We start from the raw sequence: 19,385 nt of genomic DNA on the forward strand, positions 1-19,385 counted from the left end.
CTGCGGGAGGCTCCTGCAGCCTTTGCCAAGCAAGAAGGAGGAAGAGGAGGATGGAGCTCCTAATTATGGGGCCTGGGGGCAGATGAGGAGCTCCTGGACAAGATGGGAGCTGCAACGGGGCCCCTACTCGGTCCCCTGCTCCTCGATGAGGCTCCGGTCGGCGGGCGCGAAGGGCCCCACGAGCCAGGACAGGGGGGTGTTTTGGGCCACGTGCTCCACGAGCTCGTCCATGAGCGCGCGGGCCGCGGCGGCCTGGCCGCGGGCGCGCGCCACCACGGCGCCCGTGACGTCGTGCAGGGAGGTGACGGCGGCCAGCGTGGCGCGCAGCTCCTCCACGTTGTGCCGCACCTGGGCCGCCGTGTCCTGCACGCCGGCCGGGAGGCCCTGCAGGCCGCTCAGCAGCGGCTGGCACGTGCCCTGCAGCTGCTGCGCCAGCCCGCGCAGCGCGGCCAGCGCGCCCGGTGCCCCGGCCTGCAAGGGGACACCGTGAGCACGGCATGGGGGGACCCTGGGGACCCAGTCTGCAAGGGGACACCATGAGCGCCACATGGGGGGACCCCAGGGACCCCGACCTGCAAGGGGACACCATGAGCGCCGAGCAGGGGGACCCCGGGGACCCCGACCTGCAAGGGGACACCGTGAGCGCCAAGGGGGGGACCCCGGCACCCCGGCCTGCAAGGGGACACCGTGAGCACCAAGCGGGGGGACCGCGGGGACCCCAGGGCCCGGTGCCCCGGCCTGCAAGGGGACACCGTGAGTGCCATGTGGGGGGACCCCAGGGACCCTGGGGACCCTGATCTGCAAGGGGACACAGTGAGCACCAAGCGGGGGGACCCCGGTGCCCCAGCCTGCAAGGGGACACCGTGAGGACCGCGCAGGGGGACCCTGGGGACCCGGCACCCGCCTGCACCCACCTCCGGCTGCACCAGGTCCTGGCCGCCTCCCGGTTGCTTCTTGCTCCACTCACTCCACAGCTGCTGCAGCTTCTCCTGGCCGCCCTGCAGCTTCTGGTCCATGCCCTGCTTGAGGTGCTCCACCTGCAAGGGGACAGCCCCGTGTGGGTGGCCCCGTGCCAAGCCGTGGTGGCGCCGGTGGCCGGGGAGGCGGGTGCTACCAGGTCCAGGGTGCTCTGGAGCTGGCCCAGGACGTCGTGGCTGCTCCGGCGGGCGCTCTGCAGCTTGCCCAGCGAGTGCTGCAGCGCCCGGTGCCGCAGCTTGGCCGACAGCGAGCCCAGGCGCACGAAGTAGCTCTGCTGCTGCTTCTGCTGCTCCGGCTCGAAGCCCTCCACCGCCGTGGCCAGCTTGGCTGCAAGACACAAGCCGGGGCCACTGAGGGGTCCCGCAAGGCCACCAGGCCCTGCAGGGCATCTCCCGAGCTCTTGCACGTGGCCTGCTCGGCCCAGGGCGATGCCATCGGTCCCACACAGGCTCTGGGCATCCCCAAGGAGCTCCGGGAGTTGCTGCCAGCTCCTTACCCAGCTCCTCATCCGTCATGGGCAGGTAGTGATCCACCAGCTCCTCCGACTTCTCCAGCACAGAGCCCACCCCGCTCACCACCATCTGGCCCACGGCTGAGCCCATGACTGTGTTGACACCGCTGGTCACCGCCGACTTGGTCAGCTCCACACTGCCCTGCACGGCCCCTTTGGTCATGTCCATCACACCCGTCACCCGGCTGGTCACTGCATCCTTGGCCCCGGCCACGGTGCTGGTGAGAACATCCTTGGCCCCGGTCACCGTGGATGTCACCAGCTGCTTGGTGTCCGAGATGAGCTGGAAAAGCAAACACCTTGTGTGACCGCAGGAGGTCCCAGGGGACCCTGCCACCCGCATCCGAGCGCGGTGGTACCTTTTCCGTGGGCTGCTGCAGGATGGGCAGCTTCTCCTCCAGCTTATCCAGCCCCTTGCAGGCGAAGTCATTGGCTGTGGAAACTAGAGACAAGGAAACAACTTGTCACCAGCTGCCAAGTTTTCCTGCCCGTGCTGAATCCCTGGGGACCCTGCAGGGACAGGTTGGGGACCTCGAGGCGCCGCTGCCGCCCGCACTCACTCTGCGGCTCCAGCTTGGTGAGGATGGGCTGGGCGCCGCTCACGGCCGCCGCCGTCAGCGTCTTGACGCCCTTCTCGGCGGCGTCGCACACGGAGCGCACGTACGGGTGGCTCTCCTTGGTGCTGGCGTAGGCCGTGGACACCATGTCGCAGGCCGAGCTCACCAGGGGCAGGCTGACCACCCGCGTGCCGATGCTCTGGGCGCAGGGGCCGCCAAAATAAAGACGGAGCTCACGTGCCACCCCCTCGCCCACACCCATGTGCCACCCGATGGGGACATCCGCACGTGCATCCCCTACCCACCCTGGAGCAGGGCATGGTCACAACAGGAGCACCCATTTCCCAGCCACCACCAGCCCTTTACCCTGGGGACAGGGGGACCCAGGACAGTAACCTGAGCCCTGTCCCCAGGCAGGGACCACCAGCCCGTCCCCCCCGTCCCCCAGCCCCACTCACCTGCTGCTCCTCGGCCTTGGCACTGGCCGCGTTGGGGTTGGGGTCGCTGCTGGCCATGGCGGGGCTGGCAGGGAACAGGACCAAGCGGGTCGCACCCCGGAACGGGCCACCCGGGGCCGGGGGGATCCCTTGTCCCCAGAGGTCCCCACGGCCGGGCCGGGGCGAGCGCCAGGGCCCTCCCGAGTCCCCAGAACCGCTACGGGGGAAGGGGCCACCCCCGTCCCAAGCCCCGCACGGAGCAGCAGGAGCGGCGGCGGCGGCGGCGGCTGCTGCTGCTGCTGCTGCTTCCCCCGCGGCCAAAACCCGGTTCCCCCGGTGCCCTCCGGCCGCTCTCACCTCCGGGACGCTGCGTTCGGGGCCTCTCCCGCCCCGGGCCTTTATATCCCGGTCCGGGGCCCGCCCCGCGCATGTGACCGGGACCCGCCCCGTCGGGGCCGGCCCGGGGCGGCCCGGGAGCGGCGGCGACCCCGGGGCGGGACCCCCCGGACCACGAGCGACCCCCGGCCCGGGAGCACCGACCCCCGGCCCGGGAGCACCGACCCCTCGGCACCGACCCCGACCCGAGCTCAGCGGCCGCCCGGGGGCTCCGTTAAACCGGCCGGGGTCGGGCGCTCCCCGCGCACACGGGGACGGTGCAGGGGGGACCGGGACGTGCGGGGAGCGGGGGACAAACCGGTCGCGGCTCCCCGGGGCTGCCGGCGCTGAGGCCGAGGGGGCAGCGCTGGCCCGGGCCGCGGATGCGGGAGCCGCGCGGGGGACGCGGCGGTGGCAGCGATAACCGGGGCGAAGGTCGGTGCCACACGGTCCCGGTTCACAGTCCAGCAGGCACCCGGTGGCACCGTGTCCTGCTCCTGTGCCCTCCCTGGGGTAACCCCTGGCCCCCCACACGTGGGTGCCCCAACCCGCGGGGTTGGGAGGTCCCGAGTCCGTCCCATGCTGGGGGTCCTGCCCGGCCACCACCGCAGCGGCCGCATTGCAGGACAGGGCTCATTTTAAGGCTTTTTCTTTATTTTCTAGTGTTTTCAAGCTACGAGAGTAGAAACCCTGATGCCCTCCATACTTGGGTCCACGGGGGGGGACCCCAGACTGCACTAGCAGGGCTGCACGTGGGCATCATCCTCATCACTGTGGCAGCCACCGTGCTGTTGTCACCTCCCCCTTTGAGGCACCAAAGAGCCACCACGTGCTGCTCCTGAGTGCTGCTTCTGCCACCCCAGGGTCACTTTGGCAGCTCGTCCCCACCCCAGGGGGACCGTAGAGCGTCGTCCTCGCTCGCCGCTGCTCAGGAGTCGCTGCAGAGCCGCAGCGAGCCGGGGACGCGGTGGCTGCTGCTGATGGCCAGGCAGCCGTCCCACTTGCCCATGTCCACGGGGCTGCCCTCGGGGTACTCGACGAGCGCGGGCGCGAAGGGGCCCACGAGCCAGGGCAGGGGCGCGTGCTGCGCCACGTAGTCCAGCAGCTCGTCCACGGTGAGCTGCGCCCGCTCGCGGCCCTGCGCCAGCACCAGTGCCGGCAGCTCGTGCAGGGAGCGCGCGCGGGACGTCCGGCGACGCTCGGGGCCCGGCGGCTCCCCCGGCAGCGCCGCGAGCCGGGATGCGGCCCCGGTGGCACCCGGCGCTGTCTCCGGCACCGCAGCCTCGATGGGTCCCCACGGCAGCCCCAGGTGCTGGCACGTGCTCCGCAGTGTCCCCTCGATGCCTCGTTTGAGCTGCTCTGCCTGCAGGGACAAAAACAAGGCGTGGGAGCACCCTTGGGTGCGGGACGAGCCCGGTGCCGTGGGGACAGCGCGGCCTTACCAGCCGGTGCAGGTTCGGGAGCCCGGCCAGCGCGCGGCGGGCACCGCGCAGCCCGGCCAGCGCCCGGTGCCGCAGCGAGGCCGCGAGCGCGCCCAAGCGCGCCGGGGAGCGCGGCCGCCGCGGGGCCGCCCCGCTGCCCTCCGCCGACGGCGCTGCGGGGCGAAAACATCAGAGCGGGGCAAGGCCCGGGCGCCCCGGAGCATCCCGCGGGAACGCGGGCATTGCTGGCGGCCTGGCATCCGGGTTGCGCCTCGGAGTCCCCAGTGAGCCCCCGCGGTCACCTCTGCTGCGGGCCGTGCCCACAGCCCCCGTGCTATAAATACTTGCACGGGGCGTGCGGCCGGCACGAGGGCTATATTTGCTCTCCCTTTTCCAGGTGAGAGTTCAAGCCGCCGCTGCTCCGCATTCCCCAGCTTTGGATGGCCCGCGGGAAGCTCGCGAGGGCCGAGCCGGAGCGTCTTTGGCGGCAAGGCCGGCGGGCCGCGGCGCTCACCCGGCTCCTGGGATGTCCCCCGCTCCAGCAGCTCCTCCGCGCGCTCCAGCAGCGCGTCCAGCCCCGCGGGCAGCGCCCGGCTCAGCGCCGCGCGCGTCCTGCCCGCCGCCGACGCCACCAGCTCCCTGCTCCCTGCCAGCACCTGCCGCGGGGACGGGGGCGTCACGCGGCACCGCGGCTTGGGGACGGCTTCGCTTGTCCCCTCCCGGCCCCGCGGGGACAACGTTACCTGTTCTGGGGGCTGCCGCAGGACGGGCAGCTTCTCCTCCAGCTTGTCCAGCCCCTTGCAGGCCAAGGAGTTGGCGGTGGCAACTGGCAGGGCAGGAGAGGGATGCAGCATCCGCTGGCCCTGGAGCGAGCCAGGGACACGGAGCAGCCCGGGAGCCCCTCTGGCGCTCCCGGAATAGGAAAGGATCCGGCAGGCCAGGGCCGGAGCGGGAGCAGAAGGATGCTCCACATCGCACCTTCCGCTGGGATGGGGGAGTCCGGAGCCAACCCCACCCCCAGGAGCCCCATCCCTGGGATCCCCATCCCGGGATCCCCATCCCCGGGATCCCCATTCCCACCATCCCTGTCCCTGCCATCCCCATCCCTGAGCCCCCTGTCCCCACTCACTCTGCGGCTGCAGCAAGACCAGGACAGGACGGGCCCCGGTGGCAGCGACGGCCGTCAGGGTGCTCAGGCCCTTGGTGGCAGCGGCGGCGGCCGCCCCGACGCGGGGGGGTGACGGTCCCCAGCGCGGGCGCAGGCGGCCGCCACCGCGGCGCGGCTGGAGCTCACCAGGGGCAGCGCGGCCAGCCGGCTCACCGCGCTCTACCAAGGGAGGGGACACATGGATGGGCCACCGAGTGTCCCCCTCGCCCCCCAGTGCCACCATGGTCACCCCTCCAAGCCACCATCCTCGGTGCCCACCTCCTGCTCGGTGGCATTCCCGGCAGACATGGCACCCGCAGCAGCCGCTCCTGGAGGAGGAAGAGGCTGGGGGCCTTCGGCAGCGCCCCCCACCACTGCTGGTCCCCTGCACCCGCTGAGACCTGCCAGCTCGTGACACGAGTGGCAGAGCTCTGAGCAGGGAAGGGCCTGGCGGGGCGGCGGTGCCCGGTGATTCAGCGGCAGCTGCGCTGGCCGGGCCCCCCCGCAGCCTTGCGCAAGCTCGCGGTGACAACGTGACACCGGCCCCGGCACGTCGGCGGTGGCAGCCCCGGGCCAGGGAAGCCTGGAGGCCACCGGGATGGAGGGCAGGTCCCCTCGGGTCCCCGGTGGGGATGGACGGGACCCTGGCCGGGGACGGGACCCGAGGGTGGGGACACCGTGTGCACTAGGGTCCCCTGCGGAGCAGGTCCCCGAGGTGGGGGGGACAAGTTGCCCTGGGTGCAGCAGGTCCCCTCGTGTCCCCGCGGGTCACGTTCCGCCCACGGAGGGGGACGGAGGGTTCCCCCTTTCCAGACCCCGCCGCCACTTTGTTCCCAGGTGCCGCGGGCGCTACTCACGCGGGGGCGGCGGCCCCTGTCGCGGTCGCGGCCCCTGTCGCGGTCGCGGCCCCTGTCGCGGCGCCCGGTCGCGATCGCGCCGCGCTGGCTCCAGGGCTCGCGGCGGGAGCCAATCAGCGGAGAGGAGGTCTGCGCCGCCACCAATCCCGAGCGAGGGCGGGCTCAGAGGGGGCGGGGCTCTCGGGGGGACAGGGCCACGTCGGGGGGCGCGGGACTGGGGACAGCGACGGGGCCCGATCCCGGCCGGGCACCGCTCGGGCCCTTCTCCTTGTCCCGTAACAGGTGTCCCTCGCCCCTATTCTAGGTGGCCTCCCCATACTCGATGTCCCTATACGAGGTGACCCCCATGCCCAGCGTCCCCATGCCAGGTGACCCTCATATTAAGTATCCCCCTCCCAGATGTCCCCCATGCCAGGCGTCCCCCCTGCCCCATCGAGTGTCCTTATGCCAGGTGGTTCCATTCCTGGGGATCCAATGCAAGGTGACCCCCCCCGCGCATGCCAGGTGTCCTCCATGCCAGGCAGCCCTTTGCCAAACAGTGGCCAAGGTGATCCCTGTGTCACCCCAGGGTGACCAGGCCAGGGGTCACCACTTGGCAGCAGTCCCCACCTTGGCTGGCAGTTGTCCCCTGCGGGTTGCCCGTAGCACCTGGCTCAGCCGTCACCCTGCCAGAGGCACACGGGGACATATAGGATATCCCCTGCAGGTGACACGTGGCCTTCCCGGTGCCCACACCCTGGGGACAAGCCTCCTGGTGACTGGAGTGGCTCTGTTTAATGGCCTGGAGGTGAGCAGGATGGGGACAAGGGCCATTGGGATGAGGACAGCGGGCACTGGGAGAGGAAGGGGACCCGCTGGCCACACTGCCTGTCCCCATAGGGGCTCCATGAGTCACCTGCGCAGCCAGGGGGAGCACGACCGGGCACTTTGCAGGGAGCGGGACGTGCTTGGCCACCTCGGCTCCCTCCTGGGTGGCCAAACATGGTGGCAGCAGGCAACGAGCCAGGGCGGATGGTGGCTGCAGACCGAGCACTGAGGAATTCATTGCACGGGAGAGGGGCTGGGAGCTGTGACAGAGCCAGATCTGCTGTCACCAGCGCTGCCACCAGCGCTGCCACCAGCGCGCGACCAGAGCCATCTGCTGAGCCACGAGCAGCTGCTCCTGGCCACACGTGGGTGCCATCGTGCGCCAAGGACACAGGGAGCCATCGTGGGGGCGAGTGCACCCGTGGTGACAGGGACACTGGGCACTGCAGGGACATCCCCTCTTACCCACAGATCAGCGCCCCCACGACCCCTTCGCCCGCTCTCCCGAGCATCCTGCCACCACCCGTTGCCCCAGTGTCCCCCAAATCAGGAGGGCCCCTCATGTCCCCAAAACCGGGGGGATGACCCACAGAGCGGGGGGGCGACCTGGCCTCTTGTAAACAGGTTTTATTGGCGGGGGGGGGCTCCGGGCATACAGAGACGGAACTGCTGGCGCATGCATGGCCGGCGCGGGCGGCCCGGGCACCGCCGCGCTCCCGCACCCTATTTACAGCGGTGGACCCGGTGGCACCCCCCGACGCCACCGGCACGGCCTCGTCCTTGCCACCAGGGTGGCCGGGAGCGCCCGTGGGAGCCGTCACCCGGCTGCTGGGGGGACCGCGGCACCCGCAGACCCCCCCGCCTTGCACTGAATCCCCCCCCTGCTGCCCCTCTCCAGCCTGCGGAGGTGGCACCGAAAGGGGACACAGGGCGCAGCAGGGCCCCTCCACCCCGGAGAAGCCAAACCAGGGACAGGGAGGAGGTGCCCACGCACCCTGGGGGCACCGGGCTCGTGCCAGCACCCGGCTGTGCTTTAGAGGAGGCCCCCCCCGTGCAGCCCCCTCCTCGCTGGCACTGTGCAGCACAGGGGGACAAGGGAGCAGGAGGGGGGACAAGGACGGCCCTATCCCCTGCGGCCACCCCGTACAGAGAAGCCACCCATTGAGCAGCACCCGGCCCCCTCGCTGGCCGCGTCCCCACTCAGCGCCCTGGGGGACACCGGCACCCCCACGTCCTTCCTGGGCGCCGCCGTCCACGCGTCCATCCCGCCGCATCCAGCACCGGATGCATCCGGGCCCAGCCCGGAGCGGGGACGGCAGGACCGGGCCAAGCCGCTCCGTGCCAGCCGGGGCAGCGGGGACCCGGGCGCCCCGCGGTCGCCGTCACCACGGTGTCCCCAAACCGCATAGGGGTGTCCCCCGGTGCCGCGGAGGGGCCCTATTTGCCCGAGGGAGTCCGCTCAACGCCGTAGCGCAGCAGGTGCTGCAGGTCCGTGAGCGCGCGCGGGGCCGCGCTGGGGCGGCCGTAGCCGCCGGCCGCCTCGCCGCTGTTGAACGTGTGGTTCCTCTTGAGGTGGCCGCCGGCGTGGGCGGCCTCGGGCCGCTGCTGCGGGCGCCAGGGCGGCCCCTCGGCCGAGTCCACGGCGGCCTGGCCGCCGGGCGCCGACACGACGCGGCGGCGGTCGGGGCTGGCGCGGGGCGGCGTGACGCCGCCGTAGGAGCCGCGCGTGGCGGCCGTGGCGGTGGCCCGGCGCGCGCGCCGCGGCCCCTCGGCCGCCTCGTGGCCCCAGTGGCCGTCGCCGGAGGAGTCGCTGAGTTCGCCGTCCGCCTCGCGCGCGGCGGCCACGGCGCGGCAGGGTCGGCGCGCGCCGGGGCGCAGCAGGGTGACGGCGCCGGGACACGGCGCCTGGCACAGCGCGGCCTCCAGCAGCGTGTGGCCCTGTTCCCAGGGCACGGGCGCGCCGGGGCAGCGCTTCTGCTGCAGTGGCGTCTGCTCCGGCGTGGGCAGCGCGGGCGCCTCGAGCGGGTGCTGCCCGCCCGGCGGCCAGCCCGGCGCCATGAGCGGCGCCAGCAGCGCCGCGCCGCGCGCCCCGCCGCTCGCCCAGCCGGCTCACGCTCACCACCGACTCGCCGTGCGCCACGATGGCCTCCTTGTCCTTGCGCCGCGCCGCCTCCTTGCGCTCGCGGTGGCCCACGAACCAGCACACGCTGAAGCCCGACACCACGGCGCCGATGACGAAGGCGGCCACCGAGGAGATCACCAGCAGGTTCACCGACACCAGGCCGTCCGGCTCGCCCTCCACGAAGCTCTCCGTCACCAGCCCTGCGCGAGGGCGTCGCGGCGTCACGGCCACCGCGGTGCCGCCGCCGCGGGGTCCCCGCCGGCGCCGCCCGCTCACCCTCGCAGGCGCCCAGGTGCGCGGTGCCGGTGCCCGCGATGTCCTGCTCGAAGGCCGTCCTGCGGGAGGTGGCCGTCACGGAGGGACGTGAGTGCGTTGGGGCTCAGCTGGGCGAGCCCGGGTGGCTCGAGATCTGCAGGTCCCCTTGTCCCCCTCGGTGCCACCCTGCTGGCTCACCTGGGACCAGGCTCCAGGAAGACGCAGGAGCCCTCCGGTGTCCAGCCGCAATAGGGATCCTGGCTCCCGAGGCAGTTCCTGACGGAGCAGAAATAGTGGGAGCATCCGCGGCCCTGGGAATACCCTGGTCCCGCTGGGGGGACACAAGACCCCAGCCCCCCTTGGCCATGGTGGGGACACTGGCCTCGTGCCTCCATGTCCCCTTGCAAGGAAGGGCCACACACAGCTCAGGATAACTTTGCAAATCCCGGGATTTCCAAGACAGGTCTTTGCCCCCGGCACAAGCTCCACCCCCACGCACAGACCCCGCCCCCACACAGAGGCTCCACCCCCATACAGAGCTCCTGCCCACACACAGAGGCTCCACCCCTAGAGACCCCGCCCCCCACAGAGGCTCCACCCCCATACAGAGCTCCCGCCCCCACAGAGGCCCCGCCCCCACACACAGAGGCCCCGCCCCCACACACAGAGGCCCCGCCCCCACACACAGAGGCCCCGCCCCCACACACAGAGGCCCCGCCCCCACACACAGAGGCCCCGCCCCCACACACAGAGGCCCCGCCCCCACACACAGAGGCCCCGCCCCCACACACAGAGGCCCCGCCCCCACACACAGAGGCCCCGCCCCCCCACACAGAGGCCCCGCCCCCCCCACACAGAGGCCCCGCCCCCCCACACAGAGGCCCCGCCCCCCCACACAGAGGCCCCGCCCCCCCACACAGAGGCCCCGCCCCCCCACACAGAGGCCCCGCCCCCCCACACAGAGGCTCCACCCCTAGAGGCCCCGCCCCCACGCAGAGGCCCCGCCCCCCCGCTTTGGGGACGGTGCGGAGACCCGGTCACTCACTTCATGCAGCCCGAGTGCTGCTGGCAGCGGGCGACGGGCGCGCGGGCCACGCAGGGCGGGAAGGCCAGGAGCAGCGTCCCCGCCGCCTTGTCCAGCTCCAGCCCCAGCAGCCGCCGCTCGTCCTCCGTGTCCCGGCCGCACCTGGGGGCCAAGCTCAGCCCGGCCGCTCCGGAGCGGAGCGGCTCCCCGCTCCCGCCACCCACCCATCCAGGCCCTGGAAGCTCATCCATCTCGCCCATCCCTGCATTCCCAACTGCTTGCTTCATTCATCCACTTCTCCACGCTGCAATCCATCCCCAAGCATCTCACACACTGATGCACCCACCTTACTCATCCATCCATCCCTCCATCCATCCGCCCATCCATCCCTCCCTCCCCAGCAACCTTATCCATCCATTCACAGCCCTCATCCACCTCACGTGCCCACCCATCCATCCCCAGCAACCTCATCCATCCATCTACCCATCCATCCAAGCAACTCCATCCATCCATTCTCCCACCCATGTAACCATGGACCCAACTCACCCACCCAACCTTGCAGCCCCACCAACCTCATCCATCCATCCATCCATCCATCCATCCATCCATCCATCCATCCACCCATCCACCCATCCATGCCTCTCCTCATTGCATCCCTCTCCCCCTCCCCATCCCATGGCCATGTCCCCCCAACCCAGCACCTCGTCCATGTCCCGCAATTCCCCATCCCACCTTCCGGGCTGGTAGGTCTCAAACTCCTCCAGGAAGACGCTCTGGCTGCCGGGGGCGGTGGGCGCGGGGCTGCTGCTGGCGTTGGGCTTGATGAGGAACTTGAGGACGGTGCCGGTGCTGGAGCCCAGGAAGACCACGGTGTGGTTGCCCCAGGGCCCGGCCGCGTTGTCCACCACGATCCGGCGGAGCTGGTGCCTGCGTGGGGCGGAACGAGGGGGCGTTTGGGCCTGTGGTGCCCGGGGAGCTGGGCAGGGGGCTGGGACCTCGGCTGGGACAGGGGTACATGGAGACCATCCCAGGGGATGCACGGGTCACACGTGGGAACTAGTCCCAATCCCAGCCAGGATCTGGCCCAGATGCCACCCAGGGCCCAGTGCCAGCTGGACCCAGCTCAAATCTCACCCGATTCCACCCAGGATTCAACCCAGGTCCCAGCTGGACCCAGCTCACAAGTCACTCAGATCCCAGCTCGGACAGCACCCAAATCCCACCCAGGACCCAGCCCCGATCCCACCACAGATCCCCCTGGCTCCTTTCCGGACCCGTCAGCCCCCGGCATTCCCCAAGGAAGACCCTCCACCCCCAGCTGTTGCCCAAGGTCAGACACCCGGGCTCTCGTTACCGCCCTAATTACCCGCGCCAATTAATCCTGCCCGTTCCGCCCTGCATGGGGGCGGCAGCTCCGTGCGGGCGCCCGGCGCAGGGTCCCCGCGGGCGCCGTCCCCGCGCGTGGCGCTCGCCCCGGGCCGCGCTGCCGGCGGGAGGCCGCGGCCCGCGCGCGCCGCTTGATTAATTCCACATCAAGCAGCAATTAAGGCAGATTTAATTAGGAGGAGACAATCTCAGCTGCAGAGCGCACGAGATTCGCCGAGGCTCGCGGCGCGCGCGGCGGCTCCCGGCGCGCGCGGGGCCGGGCCGCTCACCGGGTCATGGTGCGGACGATCCAGGGCGCGTGGCCCAGGGACGGCACCGCCTCGTCCATGAGCGGGTGCGTCTTCACGAAGGCCAGGATCTCGTCGGGAAAGGCGCTCGAGGAGTTGTAGCGCATCCCCGGCGCCGCGCAGCAGCCCGGCCTGCGGCCGCACCGGGGCTCAGCGCCGCCACCGGCCCCGGCCCCACCGCCTGGCACCCATCCTGGCTGTCCCTGTCCCTGCCCCATCTCCTCCATCTTCCCTGCAGGGACCAGTTCTGGCTGTCCTTGTCCCCACCACCTTCTCACTGGGACCAGTCCTGGTTGTCCCTGTCCCCATGCCCATCTCCACCACTTTCCTGATGCTGCCGGCCCCATTTGTTCCCATCTCTGCCACTTCCCTACAAGGACCAATCCTGGTTGTCCCTGTCCCCATGCCCATCTTCACCACCTTCCTGATGGTGCCAGCCCTATTTGTCCCCATTTCTATGCTGTTTTCTGCCACCTTCCCTGCAGGAACCAGTTCTGGTTGTCCCTGACCCCATCCCCATCCCTGCAAGGCCCAGCTGTGGTTGTCCCTGTCACCCTCTCCATCACCCTTCCTGCTTGTTCCAACCCTGGCCACCGCCGTACCCGTCCGCCTGCTCACCGGGGCTTTGGCACCAGGTCCTCGGGCACGGGTGTCCAGATGGACTCGGGTGACTTCTGCTCCCGGAATCGTCCCTCGAAGACGGCGGCCACTTGGGTCATGTCGAAGGCGCACACGGCCGAGCCGGGGATGCTGTGGGGACACGGAGCCAACGGCATCACCAGCCACCCCATGTCCCCCCGCGACGCAGAGACATGTGGCTCAAAAAGGGTTTGGCGGTGATGTGTCCCATGCTGGGGTGGATTAAGCAGGACAGGGGGCATCCTGGGGACCCCCTCAGCTTCCTGGGGCCTTCGTGGGGACGGGGACACCGTAGCGGGGCCGACCTGTTGGCGGGTGTGGAGAAGAGCGCGAGCACCACGGGGCGCCCGTCCAGCTCCAGGATGTCGGTGACCGCCTGGATGACGTTGAAGTAGAAGTGCGAGTCGCCCGGCACGGAGCAGTTGAGCCGGGCCTTGAGGAAGGACGTCCACTGCTTCTCCAGCACGCGCGGCGAGCCGCCCGCGTCGTTCTTGCACACCCGCGCCACCCGCGCCACCACCACCTGCGGGGCGTGCGGCGCGTCACCAACGGGGGGTCCCGGCCACCCCCGGCCGGGGCGCGGGGACCGTCCCACCTTCTCCAGGTAGTTGAACTCCATGGCGATCTCGCGGAAGAAGAAGTAGACGTGGCTGCGCCACTCCACGGCGTGCACGAAGTAGGGCTCTGCGGGGACACGGTGGCATCAGGGGACGGCGCCGCGCGCTCCGGCGTCGCCGTCCCGGTCCCCAAGGGCACCTTTGAACCACTTGGAGTCGTGCTTGACGGTGCGCAGGGTCGGGCTGTCCCCAAGGCTGCGGTAGATGACGGCGTCGATGGCCAGGAAGTCGGTGACGGTGGCGGTGAAGAGCATCCCGCCTGCCGGAGAGCTGGGTGAGCCGGCGCGGCGGGAGGAAGAGCGCGGCGGAGGCTACGGCGGGAGGAAGGCTCACCCGTGAAGAGCGCCACGTTGGCGTGCTTGGGGTCGTAGGGGCAGCGGGCCATGCCGCTGATGTTGTCACCGACGGGCTCCAGCGTGTCCATCTACGCGGGGCGAGACAGGCCGTGAGCGTGGCCCGCTTGGACGTATGGACACGTCTGTGCGCAAGCGTGCGCTCATACGAGCGCCATGCACACGCCGTGGGGTTGCTCGCGTGTGCAGCAAGGTGCATGCAGGAACATGGCCCTGTCCTGCCCCCAGCGCCACCTCTACCCCATCCCTGTCCCCGTCCCCGCGCGGGGCTCACGCTGTAGTTGGCGCAGACGGGGTTGAAGGCGTTGGTGCCGCACACGAAGAGCAGGCTCTCGTTCCTCACCAGCATCACCTTGATGAAGTTGCGGCACTCTGCCTGTGCGGGAGACGGGGGGGATGTCACAACCGGCAGTGGCCTCCGGTGACCTGGGGACCGAGCTTCTCCGGAGGGACCCGGGAGTCCTGCCCCAACCCAAGGGTGTCACCTTGAGTGCGTCCCCCGAATATGGAGACAAGGAGGAGGGCGCCGGGGCCACATCCCCGCTGGGTGTTTTGGGCTGGGGTGGCGGGGGGAGGTGGCATTTGGTGTGGGGCCACTCGCAGCCCGAAGTGGCATTGGCAGGACCCGCAAATTGGATTTCTTGCCGATTATGAGATGTGTCTGTTCCGATCAGCAGACCAGAAATAATTAATTACAAACCCAATTATACAAGCGCCTAATAAATCACATCTGACACAAACGCTCGCGGGGAGGCAGCGAGGGGGAGGTGGGGACGTCGCGTGCGGCTCCCGGCCGCCCTGCGGCGGTGACGGTGGCCGGTGCCCCCGGTCCCCGGTACCTCGTGCTTCCCCTTCATGCGGCAGATGCTGATGTCGTGCTGGTTCGAGGGCCACGTCAGCTTCTGCGGACGGAGAGGGGTGTTAAAAACGTCGTCGGGCCGGGGCGGAGTGGGCAGCGGTGACACGAGCTGGCCGGGCCTCGGCCGCACTCACCCGGTGGTAGCGCATCTCGGTGCCGGCGGGCTCCAGGCTCACGCGGTACACGTTGTCCCTGCGCGAGAGGGTGTCACCGTCCTGTGGGACACGGGTCACCCCCTTCTTGGGCCACCTCCCCCTCCCAGCTGCCAGGAAACCTGGGGAGCGCTGGCTCTAATGGTGCAGGTCTCATGCTGGGATGAAGGAGGGACGTGGTGGCCCTGTCCTGCTCTGTCCCGCTGGCCACGCGCAGAGGGGTCCATGGGGAATAAAGCTGCATCGCTCCGTTTATGCCCTGCCTCCCAGGACTACAATTCCCAGCATGCACCGCTCCCCAGGTGTGCCCACTCCCCTGGGCCGGGGGCGCAATGAATGCTGGGGACTGTAGTCTCTATGTCTCAAACCCAAGGCACTGGGTTACAGCATCATCAGGGACACGGGGCGGCTTTTAGGGCCCTCTCTCCACACAGGACAGATCTTTGGGGTCCTGCATGGCCACCCTGCATTACTGAGGCTGGGAAGGGCAGGAAAGTGTTACCTGTCCCCGACAAAGAGGGTCCGGTTGACCTTGAGGATGCGCTGGACGTTGAGGCGCTCAGTGGCCTCTGTGGGGCTGGAGCCGCGGCCGGTGAACACGGCGTAGTGCTTCACGTCTTGGCGTGGGGACAGTGGCACTGCTGGACCACCCCACTCCTCCAGGCGCCCTCCAACCCCCCTATCATTCTCCAGCTCCCCCCATCAGCATCCTCATCCTCCAACTCCCCCAGGATCCTCCCCCCTACCCCAGCATCCTCATCCTCCAACTCCCTCAGCATCCTCTAACCCCCCATCATCCTCATCCTCCAACTCCCCCTGCATCCTCTAACCTTCCCAATAACCCCTCCACCCCAGCATCCTCATCCTCCAACTCCCCCAGCATCCTCTAACCCCCCCAATACCCTCCCCACCAGCATCCTCATCCTCCAACTCCCCCAGCATCCTCCCCTCTACCCCAGCATCCTCATCCTCCAACTCCCCCAGCACCCACATATCCCAGCCCCGGTGCCCCTCTTCCCACCACCCCCATCTCCCAAGCCCCTGTCCCCTCTGGCACTCACAGTCCAGGTGGGCGATGGTGATGGGGCCGGGCTCCTCGGGGAAGGTGCCTCGCGCCGTCCCCGTGGCCGCCACCACCAGCAGCAGCAGCAGGAGGACCCCCCGGGGCCGCCGCATGGTGCCCGGCGGGCGCCCGCCCCACCTGCAGGGACACCAGCAGCTTGGAAAACCGATGGGAACGCAGGGATCTCCCCCGCTGCTTGCCCTTGTCCCCCATGCAGTTAATTAGCATTGATTAGCCATGGCCACGCGCGGGAGCTGCAGCGAGCGGCAGGACGCGGGTCCCCAGCAGCACCGTGGCCAGAGCAAGAGTCTGGACTTGTCCCCATCCCCTCCAGTGTCACGGGCCCTGGGTGACACCTGTCCCCCCTGCAGCGCTCCCACATTTAAGGAACAAACCGAAGGCACCTGACCACCTTTCCATGCATCTCCCCGCGCATCCCACACCGTTCTGCATAGGGTTGCATGGAGTTCCCAAAGCAAAGCCTGCCCGGCCTCTCTCCTTTTGTTTTTTTGGGGGGAATATTTCAATTAAAAGGTGACTGACAGCTGCCTGCAATGACAAACCAGGACTCGGAGGGTGGGGAGGCTGCTGCCAGCAAATGCCTGCAGAAATCCCTGATTTGGTGCTTCCAAAGAGTTACTGGAGACGGGGAGTTTGGGGAGGGGGAAAGTTTGGCAAAAAGGAAGAAAAAAAAAAAAAACAGAAGGAAAATGCATCTCAAACTCACACCCCTCCAAAAGTGCCCCAAATGCCCCCAGCCTGGCCTCTATATCCCCGGTGGCGTCACCCGGGCCGCAGCGGGGCGGGTGGCAGGTCCCCATGGCCGGGGCAGGCAGCGCCGTGCGGATGCGGGCGCAGCGGAGCGCGGCAGCTCCGGGATGCGCATCCCGCCCGGCTCCGCAGGCAAATCCCGCGGCCGGAGACGGCGGGAGCCCCGCGAAGCCGCAGCGCCGTCCCGGGAGGGATCCGCGCGGAGCAGCCGGAGAATCCCCCTCGCTGCCTGCCCGGTGCCTCGGTTTCCCTATCCGCAAACACACCCCGGCCTCGGCACAGCTGGATCCGGCAGCGCCGTCTTGTCCGGACGCCCGGGCTCCCATTCCCGGCCCAAAGGCGGCTGGGAAGCGGGGGGGGGACATCCGGCTGGGGGGGCTGCCGGGGGGACCCTGGTGTCCCCACAGCCGAGCCCCGGTGACACTCAGCTGTCCCCTCCCCGTCCACTGTCACCATGTCCCCCCCTCCAGCGCCAGGTGCCAAGGTGGGGCTGATGTCACCGTAACCGGAGCTGATGTCACCGTAACCAGAGCCGGCCCCGCCGCAGCTGTCACCGCACCCGCTTTGATTCGGGGTCCCCTTCCCGCCGTCACCAGCCCTGGTGGGGACGGGGCTGTTGTCCCCGGTGCCCACGGGGACCCCGGTGGCACCAGGGGGGTCTGGGGGAGCTCGGTGGCAGCTCGAGAGGCTCCTGTGGCCCCATTATGGATGGAGGGACGGACAGAGGGACAGGGGGACAGACGGAGCCCCTGTGGCAGCTGCCACTGCCAGGCACGTCAGGGCCGACGGTTCAAGGCTCCCGCCGGGGGGGGGATCCCAGGTTTTCCGGGCCGGTTCGGATGGCGGAGGCAGGAAGCAGCTGTCCCCGCGGCCACCTGGCACCCGGGTTGTCCCCTGACATGTGTCGTGTCCCCTCCCGCCGCTGCACACAAGTCGCTTGGAGTTGGGGCTCAAAGTGAAACTCGGGACCCCATAAAGACCCTGCAGGGAGTCAGAGCTGGTTCCCCCCAGAGCGAGACGGGGATGGGGACAATGGGGACGCGGGAGCTGGTGCCGGAGCCCGTGGGACAGCGGCGCTTCCCGCCCGGCTCGGGTGTCCCGGCTCCTCCCGCGCCTCCGGTTACCGGCTCCGCTTACAGCTGCCGTTTATAGCCCCCCGCCCCGCTGCCTGCGGGCCCAGGCGTCCGGGCCCTTGCCCCCCACGGGGCTCATGGTGTCTCCCAGCGTTACCCCCAACATCCAGGTGTTGGGGACCGCGGGGACCCCAGGGGTGTTTGGTGTCCTGTCCTGTCCTCCCCAGCCTGTCCCTGCTCCATCCTCAGAGCTGCTGTCCCTTCCTGTGTCCCCTATCCCCCAGGGCACAAGGTCGCTTGTCCCCCAGGGCAGGGGTCCTTGGTTGCCAGCAGCACGTACGTCCCTTGTCCCTCTGTCCCCAAGGTCACTTGTCCCCCTTGTCCCCACAGCACACACCTCCCGTGCCCCTTGTCCCCACCGGCACTTGACCGCTCATCCTCCACATCCCCTTATCCCAACAACACTCATCCATCTGGTCCCCTACGGCACTCACCTCCCTCATCCCCTTGTCCCCAGGGGCACTCATCCCTCCTCGTCCCCCTCGTCCCCTATAGCGCACATCTCTCTTGTCCCCCTCGTCCCCTATAGCGCACATCTCTCTTGTCCCCCCATCCCCTCCTCTCCCCCGTCTCTGGGGACACGTGTCCCTGTCCCCCGCTCCCTGGGTGCCATCAATAATGCAGACGGTGGCGGGTCGAGCCCGGCCGGGCCAGGTCCCCCCGGGCTGCTGCCGGTGCCCTAAATAATTCAGGCGGCCGCAGCCACTCGCGGCTCATTAATTTTAATCACCGCTCGCGCTGCTCGCTCCCAAACGGGGCGTCCTGCGCGGGGGGACACGGCATGGCAGGCCCCACTGTGTCCCTCAATGTCCCCCGTGCCATGGGAGCAGCGGGGACCCCGTCACCGCATGCAACGTCACCCCTGCGGTGACACCCCGGCACTCGCAGAGTGGCCCTTGGTGCCAATAGCCATGGAGCTCAGGACGGCCACCTCCAGCGCTGGCCTGGCACTCGCAGCCCGGTGCCACAGGCCACCCCGCTGCCACGTCCAGCTTGCACGTGGGAGAGCTACCGGTGCCACCAACGCCACCGCGAGCAGGTCACCGGCCACCGCAAGCCCGCGCGCGGGTCCCCACGGCCAGCAGAGCCACCACACAGCACATGGTGCCACACGGTGCCACACGCGGTGCCGCGCAGCCCTGGCACCGCCGGCCCCTGCAAAGTTTCCCGATGCCGCTTGGGTTTGCAGCCTGCATCCAGGTGGGAACGGCAGCTCCGAGGCGGGCGCCGACCTCCCCGCTCCAAAGCGGCTCCCTGGGAATGCGGAGGAAGCGGCCGAGCCGGGGGGACTCCCGCGATACCCCCTGTGGGGACGTTGCCACCGCAGCCACCGCGACGCTGCCGGCGACGGCCCTCATGCCGGTGGCGAATTCAAATCCTGCCCCCCGGCGTCACCTCCGCCCTGTCCCCGGATCCCGTCCGGTGATGGCAATGCCACCAGCAGCAGACAAAGGGCTATTGTTCGCCCTGCCACCACGGCGCAGGAAGGTGGCCGCTTGCTTGCTGCCTGCGAAGCCAACCCAGGAGGTGCCACATGGACACCGCACAGTGACACAAGGGACAGTGCCAGCAGGTGCCCTGTCCCCCACCAGCATCCCCAGGGGACACCCGAGGGGTGAACGGCCGCAAGCGAG

At 69.7% G+C, this 19,385-nt stretch overlaps 3 protein-coding genes across 3 annotated transcripts; all 3 read right to left on the reverse strand.

Annotated features, from left to right (window-relative positions):
* Positions 1-123: 123 nt before the first annotated feature.
* Positions 124-2,561, reverse strand: LOC104575988 (perilipin-3). Its single transcript, XM_088527107.1, has 7 exons — positions 2,505-2,561; positions 2,050-2,245; positions 1,849-1,931; positions 1,475-1,772; positions 1,115-1,305; positions 915-1,037; positions 124-471 (listed from the first exon to the last, which is right to left on the reverse strand). Exons 1-7 carry the CDS (start codon positions 2,559-2,561, stop codon positions 124-126), a joined length of 1,296 nt encoding a protein of 431 aa, XP_088383233.1.
* Positions 2,562-3,786: 1,225 nt separating this feature from the next.
* Positions 3,787-7,466, reverse strand: LOC148594280 (perilipin-5-like). The gene is given in 8 exon segments (XM_088527163.1): positions 3,787-4,221; positions 4,301-4,452; positions 4,794-4,935; positions 5,023-5,105; positions 5,409-5,495; positions 5,498-5,606; positions 6,284-6,412; positions 7,413-7,466. Coding segments are annotated over 8 exon segments (1,191 nt in total).
* A 1,061-nt stretch (positions 7,467-8,527) lies between these two features.
* SEMA6B (semaphorin 6B) lies at positions 8,528-15,986 on the reverse strand. Its single transcript, XM_088527104.1, is given in 17 exon segments — positions 8,528-9,178; positions 9,180-9,412; positions 9,489-9,547; positions 9,666-9,743; positions 10,513-10,653; positions 11,224-11,418; positions 12,147-12,296; positions 12,783-12,914; positions 13,109-13,326; positions 13,399-13,487; positions 13,560-13,679; positions 13,754-13,844; positions 14,048-14,149; positions 14,613-14,675; positions 14,767-14,824; positions 15,287-15,401; positions 15,846-15,986. Coding segments are annotated over 17 exon segments (2,610 nt in total). The 5' UTR covers positions 15,961-15,986.
* Between the last annotated feature and the right edge of the window lie 3,399 nt (positions 15,987-19,385).

This window comes from Tinamus guttatus, unplaced genomic scaffold (genome assembly GCF_059628265.1).
Source record: "Tinamus guttatus ecotype Peru unplaced genomic scaffold, ASM5962826v1 Tinamus_guttatus_pri_ptg000261l, whole genome shotgun sequence".
NCBI classification, from domain to species: domain Eukaryota; kingdom Metazoa; phylum Chordata; class Aves; order Tinamiformes; family Tinamidae; genus Tinamus; species Tinamus guttatus.